Here is a 12,905-nt window from a genome sequence, read left to right as displayed (position 1 = left end):
AGTGATGTATCTACAGGTCAGTATGATACAGGAACCTATAGAGGGAACAGTGATGTATCTACAGGTCAGTATGATACAGGAACCTATAGAGGGAACAGTGATGTATCTACAGGTCAGTATGATACAGGAACCTATAGAGGGAACAGTGATGTATCTACAGGTCAGTATGATACAGGAACCTATAGAGGGAACAGTGATGTATCTACAGGTCAGTATGATACAGGAACCTATAGAGGGAACAGTGATGTATCTACAGGTCAGTATGATACAGGAACCTATAGAGGGAACAGTGATGTATCTACAGGTCAGTATGATACAGGAACCTATAGAGGGAACAGTGATGTATCTACAGGTCAGTATGATACAGGAACCTATAGAGGGAACAGTGATGTATCTACAGGTCAGTATGATACAGGAACCTATAGAGGGAACAGTGATGTATCTACAGGTCAGTATGATACAGGAACCTATAGAGGGAACAGTGATGTATCTACAGGTCAGTATGATACAGGAACCTATAGAGGGAACAGTGATGTATCTACAGGTCAGTATGATACAGGAACCTATAGAGGGAACAGTGATGTATCTACAGGTCAGTATGATACAGGAACCTATAGAGGGAACAGTGATGTATCTACAGGTCAGTATGATACAGGAACCTATAGAGGGAACAGTGATGTATCTACAGGTCAGTATGATACAGGAACCTATAGAGGGAACAGTGATGTATCTACAGGTCAGTATGATACAGGAACCTATAGAGGGAACAGTGATGTATCTACAGGTCAGTATGATACAGGAACCTATAGAGGGAACAGTGATGTATCTACAGGTCAGTATGATACAGGAACCTATAGAGGGAACAGTGATGTATCTACAGGTCAGTATGATACAGGAACCTATAGAGGGAACAGTGATGTATCTACAGGTCAGTATGATACAGGAACCTATAGAGGGAACAGTGATGTATCTACAGGTCAGTATGATACAGGAACCTATAGAGGGAACAGTGATGTATCTACAGGTCAGTATGATACAGGAACCTATAGAGGGAACAGTGATGTATCTACAGGTCAGTATGATACAGGAACCTATAGAGGGAACAGTGATGTATCTACAGGTCAGTATGATACAGGAACCTATAGAGGGAACAGTGATGTATCTACAGGTCAGTATGATACAGGAACCTATAGAGGGAACAGTGATGTATCTACAGGTCAGTATGATACAGGAACCTATAGAGAGAACAGTGACATGTCTACAGGTCAGTATGATACAGGAAACGAGTATGGCAGACTGAACAATATTTACTGAAGTATAAACAATTTGGAATAGGCCACTTCTCTAAGGGTTAGAGGATAAAAACATAACCTAGGTTGACTAGTTCCTATTTACACACTTGACTCATATCTCAGTTAGCTGAGCTGTGACTATTGCTCCAGAGAGTGAGATGGCTGCCTGCGTTTAGCATACGACCACTGTTGCTTTAGCATATAACCACTGTTGCTTTAGCATACGACCACTGTTGCTTTAGCATATAACCACTGTTGCTTTAGCATATAACCACTGTTGCTTTAGCATATAACCACTGTTGCTTTAGCATATAACCACTGTTGCTTTAGCATACGACCACTGTTGCTTTAGCATATAACCACTGTTGCTTTAGCATATAACCACTGTTGCTTTAGCATATAACCACTGTTGCTTTAGCATATAACCACTGTTGCTTTAGCATATGGCCACTGTTGCTTTAGCATACGACCACTGTTGCTTTAGCATATGACCACTGTTGCTTTAGCATATGACCACTGTTGCTTTAGCATATAACCACTGTTGCTTTAGCATATAACCACTGTTGCTTTAGCATATAACCACTGTTGCTTTAGCATATGACCACTGTTGCTTTAGCATATGACCACTGTTGCTTTAGCATATAACCACTGTTGCTTTAGCATATAACCACTGTTGCTTTAGCATATAAACACTGTAGCTTTAGCATACGGCCACTGTTGATTTAGCATATAAACACCGTAGCTTTATCATATGGCCACTGTTGATTTAGCATATAAACACTGTAGCTTTAGCATACGGCCACTGTTGCTTTAGCATATAAACACTGTAGCTTTAGCATACGGCCACTGTTGCTTTAGCATATAACCACTGTTGCTTTTGCATATAACCACTGTTGCTTTAGCATATAACCACTGTTGCTTTAGCATATAACCACTGTTGCTTTAGCATACGGCCACTGTTGATTTAGCATACGGCCACTGTTGATTTAGCATACGACCACTGTTGCTTTAGCATACGACCACTGTTGCTTTAGCATATGACCACTGTTGCTTTAGCATATAACCCCTGTTGCTTTAGCATATAACCACTGTTGCTTTAGCATATAACCACTGTTGCTTTAGCATATAACCACTGTTGCTTTAGCATACGACCACTGTTGATTTTGCATATAGCCACTGTTGCTTTAGCATATAACCACTGTTGCTTTAGCATATAACCACTGTTGCTTTAGCATATAACCACTGTTGCTTTAGCATATAACCACTGTTGCTTTAGCATATAACCACTGTTGCTTTAGCATATAACCACTGTTGCTTTAAAATATAACCACTGTTGATTTAGCATACGGCCACTGTTGCTTTAGCATATAACCACTGTTGCTTTAGCATATAACCACTGTTGCTTTAGCATAACCATGTTGCTTTAGCATATAACCACTGTTGCTTTAGCATATAACCACTGTTGCTTTAGCATATAACCACTGTTGCTTTAGCATTTAACCACTGTTGCTTTAGCATACGGCCACTGTTGCTTTAGCATACGACCACTGTTGCTTTAGCATATGACCACTGTTGCTTTAGCATATGACCACTGTTGCTTTAGCATATAATCACTGTTGCTTTAGCATATAACCACTGTTGCTTTAGCATATAACCACTGTTGCTTTAGCATATGACCACTGTTGCTTTAGCATATGACCACTGTTGCTTTAGCATATAACCACTGTTGCTTTAGCATATAACCACTGTTGCTTTAGCATATAAACACTGTAGCTTTAGCATACGGCCACTGTTGATTTAGCATATAAACACCGTAGCTTTATCATATGGCTACTGTTGATTTAGCATATAAACACTGTAGCTTTAGCATACGGCCACTGTTGCTTTAGCATATAAACACTGTAGCTTTAGCATACGGCCACTGTTGCTTTAGCATATAACCACTGTTGCTTTTGCATATAACCACTGTTGCTTTAGCATATAACCACTGTTGCTTTAGCATATAACCACTGTTGCTTTAGCATACGGCCACTGTTGATTTAGCATACGACCACTGTTGCTTTAGCATACGACCACTGTTGCTTTAGCATATGACCACTGTTGCTTTAGCATATAACCCCTGTTGCTTTAGCATATAACCACTGTTGCTTTAGCATATAACCACTGTTGCTTTAGCATATAACCACTGTTGCTTTAGCATACGACCACTGTTGATTTTGCATATAGCCACTGTTGCTTTAGCATATAACCACTGTTGCTTTAGCATATAACCACTGTTGCTTTAGCATATAACCACTGTTGCTTTAGCATATAACCACTGTTGCTTTAGCATATAACCACTGTTGATTTAGCATACGGCCACTGTTGCTTTAGCATATAACCACTGTTGCTTTAGCATATAACCACTGTTGCTTTAGCATATAACCACTGTTGCTTTAGCATATAACCACTGTTGATTTAGCATATAACCACTGTTGCTTTAGCATATAACCACTGTTGCTTTAGCATATAACCACTGTGGCTTTAGCATATAACCACTGTTGATTTAGCATACGGCCTCTGTGTCTTGTTTTTCTCTTTAGTCAGCTACAGTGTGTTGTTCACTATCATTTCCACATGATTACGGTTCATCATTACACTAATAAAGCAAAACGTACTTTCTAGAGTTAGCATTGTGAGCACTGCTTCTTGTTCCAAGTTATTTCGGTCCTTACAGTAGACTAACAAAGCTAACCCTGAGGTGTTGATGTCACTTGACTGTTAGGAAGGCTTCTTACCTTCAGTGTGCAGAACGGTTGGCTGTTCCTCTGCTGTGAGCCGTAGCTGTTAGCATGCGCCTGCTGTGAGGAGGAGGCTAGCATCCCAGCTGAGTAGAGAGTATCCTTCTCATCTCTCGATAACAACTGGGTCTCGTCTCTGGACGACCTTGATGACTCTGGGATGGACTCCAGGACACAACACTCGATCTGAGGGATACGTGAAAGGTCAAAGGTGGAGGGTCAGAGGTGGACAGGATCTGTAGGAAACGGAGAGGAATATAGACCCGATAGAGTTCTGGTCTGACCGAATTAGCATCGAAGCTAACAGGGTAAAGAGAGTTGTGAATGGGAGAATTGGACACTCTATGTCTCTCTTTCTCTCTCTACCTGTCTCTCTCTTTCACCTCCTCCTCACCTACCTTTCCTTCTCTCTTTCTAGTCTCTCTCTCCAACTCTCTCTCTCCTCCCCTTTCTCTCTCTAGTAGTGTGGTCAGGCATTGTGTTCATTTCTCAACACCATGAAATATTCAGCAGGCTTGTAACAAGAGGCTCTCTCTGATGCCCTACTGTTACTAAGACACAGGCAACAACAAGAGTTACAACACACTGTGGTCAGAAATAAACTGCATGAATTGACTGTGTTATGGTGGTAGATATAAACTACATGTACTGACTGTGTTATGGTGGTAACTACATGTATTGACTGTGTTATGGTGTTAGATTTAAACTACATGTATTGACTGTGTTATGGTGGTAACTACATGTATTGACTGTGTTATGGTGTTAGATTTAAACTACATGTATTGACTGTGTTATGGTGGTAAACTACATGTATTGACTGTGTTATGGTGGTAAACTACATGTATTGACTGTGTTATGGTGGTAAACTACATGTATTGACTGTGTTATGGTGGTAGATATAAACTACATGTATTGACTGTGTTATGGTGGTAACTACATGTATTGACTGTGTTATGGTGGTAACTACATGTATTGACTGTGTTATGGTGGTAACTACATGTATTGACTGTGTTATGGTGGTAACTACATGTATTGACTGTGTTATGGTGGTAAACTACATGTATTGACTGTGTTATGGTGGTAAACTACATGTATTGACTGTGTTATGGTGGTAACTACATGTATTGACTGTGTTATAATGGTAGATATAAACTAAATGTATTGACTGTGTTATGGTGGTAACTACATGTATTGACTGTGTTATGGTGGTAACTACATGTATTGACTGTGTTATGGTGGTAACTACATGTATTGACTGTGTTATGGTGGTAACTACATGTATTGACTGTGTTATGGTGGTAAACTACATGTATTGACTGTGTTATGGTGGTAGATATAAACTACATGTATTGACTGTGTTATGGTGGTAACTACATGTATTGACTGTGTTATGGTGGTAACTACATGTATTGACTGTGTTATGGTGGTAAACTACATGTATTGACTGTGTTATGGTGGTAACTACATGTATTGACTGTGTTATGGTGGTAACTACATGTATTGACTGTGTTATGGTGGTAACTACATGTATTGACTGTGTTATGGTGGTAAACTACATGTATTGACTGTGTTATGGTGGTAAACTACATGTATTGACTGTGTTATGGTGGTAACTACATGTATTGACTGTGTTATGGTGGTAACTACATGTATTGACTGTGTTATGGTGGTAACTACATGTATTGACTGTGTTATGGTGGTAACTACATGTATTGACTGTGTTATGGTGGTAAACTACATGTATTGACTGTGTTATGGTGGTAACTACATGTATTGACTGTGTTATAATGGTAGATATAAACTAAATGTATTGACTGTGTTATGGTGGTAACTACATGTATTGACTGTGTTATGGTGGTAACTACATGTATTGACTGTGTTATGGTGGTAACTACATGTATTGACTGTGTTATGGTGGTAACTACATGTATTGACTGTGTTATGGTGGTAAACTACATGTATTGACTGTGTTATGGTGGTAACTACATGTATTGACTGTGTTATGGTGGTAAACTACATGTATTGACTGTGTTATGGTGGTAAACTACATGTATTGACTGTGTTATGGTGGTAACTACATGTATTGACTGTGTTATGGTGGTAAACTACATGTATTGACTGTGTTATGGTGGTAACTACATGTATTGACTGTGTTATGGTGGTAAACTACATGTATTGACTGTGTTATGGTGGTAACTACATGTATTGACTGTGTTATGGTGGTAACTACATGTATTGACTGTGTTATGGTGGTAAACTACATGTATTGACTGTGTTATGGTGGTAACTACATGTATTGACTGTGTTATGGTGGTAAACTACATGTATTGACTGTGTTATGGTGGTAACTACATGTATTGACTGTGTTATGGTGGTAAACTACATGTATTGACTGTGTTATGGTGGTAACTACATGTATTGACTGTGTTATGGTGGTAAACTACATGTATTGACTGTGTTATGGTGGTAACTACATGTATTGACTGTGTTATGGTGGTAAACTACATGTATTGACTGTGTTATAGTGGTAACTACATGTATTGACTGTGTATGGTGGTAACTACATGTATTGACTGTGTTATGGTGGTAACTACATGTATTGACTGTGTTATGGTGGTAGATATAAACTACATGTATTGACTGTGTTATGGTGGTAACTACATGTATTGACTGTGTTATGGTGGTAGATATAAACTACATGTATTGACTGTGTTATGGTGGTAACTACATGTATTGACTGTGTTATGGTGGTAAACTACATGTATTGGCTGTGTTATGGTGGTAACTACATGTATTGACTGTGTTATGGTGGTAACTACATGTATTGACTGTGTTATGGTGGTAACTACATGTATTGACTGTGTTATGGTGGTAAACTACATGTATTGACTGTGTTATGGTGGTAACTACATGTATTGACTGTGTGATGGTGGTGGATATAAACTAAATGTATTGACTGTGATATGGTGGTAAACTACATGTATTGACTGTGTTATGGTGGTAACTACATGTATTGACTGTGTTATGGTGGTAAACTACATGTATTGACTGTGTTATGGTGGTAAACTACATGTATTGACTGTGTTATGGTGGTAACTACATGTATTGACTGTGTTATGGTGGTAAACTACATGTATTGACTGTGTTATGGTGGTAACTACATGTATTGACTGTGTTATGGTGGTAAACTACATGTATTGACTGTGTTATGGTGGTAACTACATGTATTGACTGTGTTATGGTGGTAACTACATGTATTGACTGTGTTATGGTGGTAAACTACATGTATTGACTGTGATATGGTGGTAACTACCTGTATTGACTGTGTTATGGTGGTAGATATAAACTACATGTATTGACTGTGATATGGTGGTAACTACATGTATTGACTGTGTTATGGTGGTAAACTACATGTATTGACTGTGTTATGGTGGTAACTGTATTGACTGTGTTATGGTGGTAACTACATGTATTGACTGTGTTATGGTGGTAAACTACATGTATTGACTGTGTTATAGTGGTAGATATAAACTACATGTATTGACTGTGATATGGTGGTAACTACCTGTATTGACTGTGTTATGGTGGTAGATATAAACTACATGTATTGACTGTGATATGGTGGTAACTACCTGTATTGACTGTGTTATGGTGGTAGATATAAACTACATGTATTGACTGTGTTATGGTGGTAACTAAATGTATTGGCTGTGTTATGGTGGTAACTACATGTATTGACTGTGTTATGGTGGTAACTACATGTATTGACTGTGTTATGGTGGTAAACTACATGTATTGACTGTGTTATGGTGGTAACTACATGTATTGACTGTGTTATGGTGGTAACTACATGAATTGACTGTGTTATGGTGGTAGGTGGTAGAAGAGCAGTACTAGTATTGTCTTAGACAAAAGTTTCAAACTACTACAAATTTGACTGCGTGACTGATGGCAAAATTTGGTGTTTGGCTATTCTCTTTCTTAAAAAGCCCACTGTAGTCAGAAATAAATGACTCTCATTGTTGTTTTATGGTGGTGTCTGCTAAATGACTTAAATGTAAATGTAAAATGTAGCTATCCAGGAGGAGGGTGGGCCACCCCTGTTCCAGTAAACAGGAGGGGGGTGGATCCCTGTTGTAGCTCCAGTAAACAGGAGGAGGGTGGGGTGGGCCACCCCTAGTATACAGGAGGAGGGTGGGCCACCCCTAGTATACAGGAGGAGGGTGGGCCACGCCTAGTTTACAGGAGGAGGGTGGCACCCCTAGTATACAGGAGGAGGGTGGGGTGGGCCACCCCTAGTATACAGGAGGAGGGTGGGCCACCCCTAGTATACAGGAGGAGGGTGGGCCACCCCTGTTGTCGCTCCAGTAAACAGTGTTAGAGTGTTTTGGGTTACTGTCGTACCGGCAGCGGCTTGGCGACACCGATGCGCACGACCCCGTAGCCGGTGGTTTTGAGCACATGCACGGCGCGCTCCAGCGTTGATCTGACCAGGTCCACGTCGTTGACGGACATGAGCCGGTCACCTGGCAGCAGGCGTCCATCTGAGTCGGCCACGCCACCGGGGACCAGGGAGCGGATTACCAGAACAGTCTTAGAGTCATCCTCTGGGTCCTGGAGAGGGACAACATAAGAAACACGTGAACAGCAGTTCACAGGTCATGTCCTCCCAAAGGGAAATCCAATAGAAAGAAGAGACTACAATTGTTTTGACTCCCAGTTCATCTTTTTTTTTATTGTCTTTCCTAAGGATCCACTCTTTGGCCCACCATCCTGTCCTTGTCTCCTGGTCTACATTACTAGTGGCCCAAACCAGTTGAAAGAGAGGAGAATAGGAAGCTACGTTAGACCATTGAGATGCACCACAGTCTTACCTGGTAGTCTAGGATGCTGAATCCCAGGCCTTCTTCGCCCTTCACCAGCTCTATCACCTGACTGTCTCTCTCCCACATGGCCAGAGGAGGAGACACAGGCTTATTAAAACCACGACTCCCACAATCCATGTTGTTACAACCAGGAAGTAGACAGCAGGGCTGGTCATACTGGGACTGGGAGAGGAGAGAGAGAGAGTTAGGGCACATCTCATATGACACCCCGGCTGCAGTCTCATCGACTATCTTTCCACCCTTCTCCCAGAAATAGTGTACACTTGATCACTCCGCCTAATGGATTCAAAGGGATTGGATTGACCCCAGCAATATGTCTGACACCATCTCCCCATCCCTCCATCTCCCCATCCCTCCATCTCCATATCCCTCCATATCCCCATCCCTCCATCTCCACATCCCTCCATCTCCATATCCCTCCATCTCCATATCCCTCCATCTCCATATCCCTCCATATCCCCATCCCTCCATCTTCATATCCCTCCATCTCCATATCCCTCCATCTCCCCATCCCTCCATCTCCCCACCCCTCCATCTCCATATCCCCATCCCTCCATCTCCATATCCCTCCATCTCCATATCCCCATCCCTCCATCTCCATATCCCTCCATCTCCATATCCCTCCATCTCCATATCCCTCCATCTCCATATCCCTCCATATCCCCATCCCTCCATCTTCCATATCCCTCCATCTCCCCATCCCTCCATCTCCCCATCCCTCCATCTCCCCACCCCTCCATCTCCATATCCCCATCCCTCCATCTCCATATCCCTCCATCTCCATATCCCTCCATCTCCATATCCCTCATATCCCCATCCCTCCATCTCCATATCCCCATCCCTCCATTCTCCATATCCCTCCATATCCCCATCCCTCCATCTCCCCTCCCTCCATATCCCCACCCCTCCATCTCCATATCCCTCCATCCCTCCATCTCCCCATCCCTCCATCTCCATATCCCTCATATCCCCATCCCTCCATCTCCATATCCCTCCATCTCCCCATCCCTCCATCTCCATATCCCTCATATCCCCATCCCTCCATCTCCATATCCTCCTATTTCCATATCCCTCCATCTCCATCTCCATCTATATCCCCATCCCTCCATCTCCATATCCCTCCATCTCCATATCCCTCCATCTCCATATCCCTCCATATCCCCATCCCTCCATCTCCATATCCCTCCATCTCCATATCCCTCCATATCCCCATCCCTCCATCTCCATATCCCTCCATCTCCATATCCCTCCATCTCCATATCCCCACCCCTCCATCTCCATATCCCTCCATCTCCATATCCCTCCATCTCCATATCCCTCCATCTCCCCATCCCTCCATCTCCATATCCCTCCATATCCCTATCCCTCCATCTCCCCATCCCTCCATCTCCATATCCCTCCATATCCTCATCCCCCATCTCCATATCCCTCCATATCCCCATCCCTCCATCTCCATATCCCTCCATATCCCCATCCCTCCATCTCCATATCCCTCCATCTCCATATCCCTCCATATCCCCATCCCTCCATCTCCATATCCCTCCATCTCCATATCCCTCCACCTCCATATCCCCACCCCTCCCTCCATCTCCATATCCCTCCATCTCCCCATCCCTCCATCTCCATATCCCTCCCTCATATCTCCATATCCCTCCATCTCCATATCCCTCCATCTCCATATCCCTCCATCTCCATATCCTTCCATATCCCCCATCTCCATATCCCTCCATCTCCATATCCCTCCATCTCCATATCCCTCCATATCCCCATCCCTCCATCTCCATATCCCTCCATCTCCATATCCCTCCATCTCCCCATCCCTCCATCTCCATATCCCTCCATATCCCCATCCCTCCATTTTCATATCCCTCCATCTCCATATCCCTCCATAAGCCCATCTCTCCATCTCCACTCCATCTGCCCTCCAGTTCCCCATCCCTCCATCACCCCATCCCTCCATCCCCCCTCCATCACCCCATCCCTCCATCTCCCCCTCCATCCCTCCTCCCCATCCCTCTCTACCTTGCCATTGAACTCAGCCAGTAGCTCTTTGAGGGGGAGCTGTACATCTTCATCATCATCATCGTGGTCACTGTCCCGTAGCTGTGGGGGTACGATGCGGCAGCACACCATACAAACACACAGAGGCAGCTCTCTCAGAATGCTGATCACCTCTCTGTGAGTCTCTCCTATCAGAGGGATACCATTCGCCTGGGAGAAGAGAGAAGCTAGTCTGGTTAGCAAACATGTTGAATGTACTGTATGTAGCTACATCATAGCATAACAGGGTCAATATTCCATTTGATGGGTGGATGGATGAATACATGAATGAATAAACAAATGAATGAATGAACAAAGCAGTTAATTAAAGAACAAATTATTTAATTAACAAACCAAATGAATGAACAAATTAATAAATACATAAACGAATGAACACACCAATGAACAAACAAACCAATGAATGAACCAATGACTGATCATCTTCTCTACATCTACCACTCCAGTGTTTAATTGCTATATTGTAATTACTTCGCCACCATGGCCTATTTATTGCCTTTACCTCTCTTATCGTACCTCATTTGCACACACTGTATATAGACTTTTCTACTGTATTATTGACTGTATGTTTGTTTTATTCCGTGTGTAACTCTGTGTTGTTGTATGTGTCGAACTGCTATTGCTTTATCTTGAGCCAGGTCGCAGTTGTAAATGAGAACTTGTTCTCAACTAGCCTACCTGGTTAAATAAAGGTGAAATAAAACAAATTAAAACAAATGAATGCATGGATGTCAACCAGTCCGTCTCACCTCCAGTATCTGGTCTCCAGTGTGTATCTTCCTGCTCTGTCCCACGGGACCCTCAGGTAAGACGGAGCACAGGTAGTGGTGTCCTGCCCTGGCCTCCATGCTGATGCCCAGACCACTGGTCTCACTGAACCTCTCTAGCTGACACACCTGGGGAGGGGAGGGAGAGTAGGGGTTAATAACACTCTCCTCTGTATAGATGTAATCTGTATAGATGTGCTCTGTATAGCTGTACTCTGTATAGCTGTACTCTGTATAGCTGTACTCTGTATAGCTGTCCTCTGTATAGCTGTCCTCTGTATAGCTGTACTCTGTATAGATGTACTCTGTATAGCTGTACTCTGTATAACTGTACTCTGTATAGATGTACTCTGTATAGCTGTACTCTGTATAGATGTACTCTGTATAACTGTATAGGTGTACTCTGTATAACTGTACTCTGTATAGATGTACTCTGTATAGATGTACTCTGTATAGATGTACTCTGTATAGCTGAACTACCGTAAATTCCGGACTATTAAGCGCACCTGAATATAAGCCGCACCCACTGAATTAAAAAATATATATTATTTTGAACATAAATAAGCCGCACATGTCTATAAGCCGCAGGTGCCTACCGGTACATTGAAACAAATGAACTTTACACAGGCTTTAACGAAACACGGCTTGTAACAAAAATAAATAGGCTTTAACGAAACACGGCTTGTAACAAAAATAAATAGGCTTTAACGAAACACGGCTTGTAACAAAAATAAATAGGCTTTAACGAAACACGGCTTGTAACAAAAATAAATAGGCTTTAACGAAACACGGCTTGTAACAAAAATAAATAGGCTTTAACGAAACACGGCTTGTTACAAAAATAAATAGGCTTTAACGAAACACTGCTTGTAACAAAAATAAATATGCTTTAACGAAACACTGCTTGTAACAAAACATAAAAAATTAGCAGTAAGCTTTAGTTGTCTTTTTGCACTGAGTCAATTCCTCACGCTGCTGTTTCCAACGTCTTATCATCGACTCATTAAGACCAAGCTCCCGTGCAGCAGCTCTATTTCCTTTTCCAACAGCCAGATCAATCGCCTTCAACTTGAAAGCTGCATCATATGCATTTCTCCGTGTCTTTGCCATGATGAGGGTGAC

General features: G+C 42.2%; 1 protein-coding gene across 1 annotated transcript in view; it reads right to left on the bottom strand.

Annotated features, from left to right (window-relative positions):
• The window catches only part of LOC106595071 (multiple PDZ domain protein), a 134,612-nt gene that overhangs the window by 86,856 nt on the left and 34,851 nt on the right, over positions 1 to 12,905 (bottom strand). Inside the window, exons 12-16 of the mRNA XM_082978287.1 lie at positions 11,766 to 11,912; positions 10,981 to 11,169; positions 8,947 to 9,120; positions 8,477 to 8,686; positions 4,070 to 4,258 (exon numbers count right to left, since the gene is read on the bottom strand). Of these exons, the coding sequence (XP_082834413.1) occupies positions 4,070 to 4,258; positions 8,477 to 8,686; positions 8,947 to 9,120; positions 10,981 to 11,169; positions 11,766 to 11,912 (909 nt within the window). The remainder of the gene's footprint in view (positions 1 to 4,069; positions 4,259 to 8,476; positions 8,687 to 8,946; positions 9,121 to 10,980; positions 11,170 to 11,765; positions 11,913 to 12,905) is intronic.

Source organism: Salmo salar, chromosome 08 (genome assembly GCF_965601325.2).
Source record: "Salmo salar chromosome 08, fSalSal1, whole genome shotgun sequence".
Classification (NCBI taxonomy): Eukaryota; Metazoa; Chordata; class Actinopteri; order Salmoniformes; family Salmonidae; genus Salmo; species Salmo salar.
The sequence above is the reverse complement of the archived record's forward strand: the minus strand, read 5'-3'. Positions and strand labels throughout refer to the sequence as shown.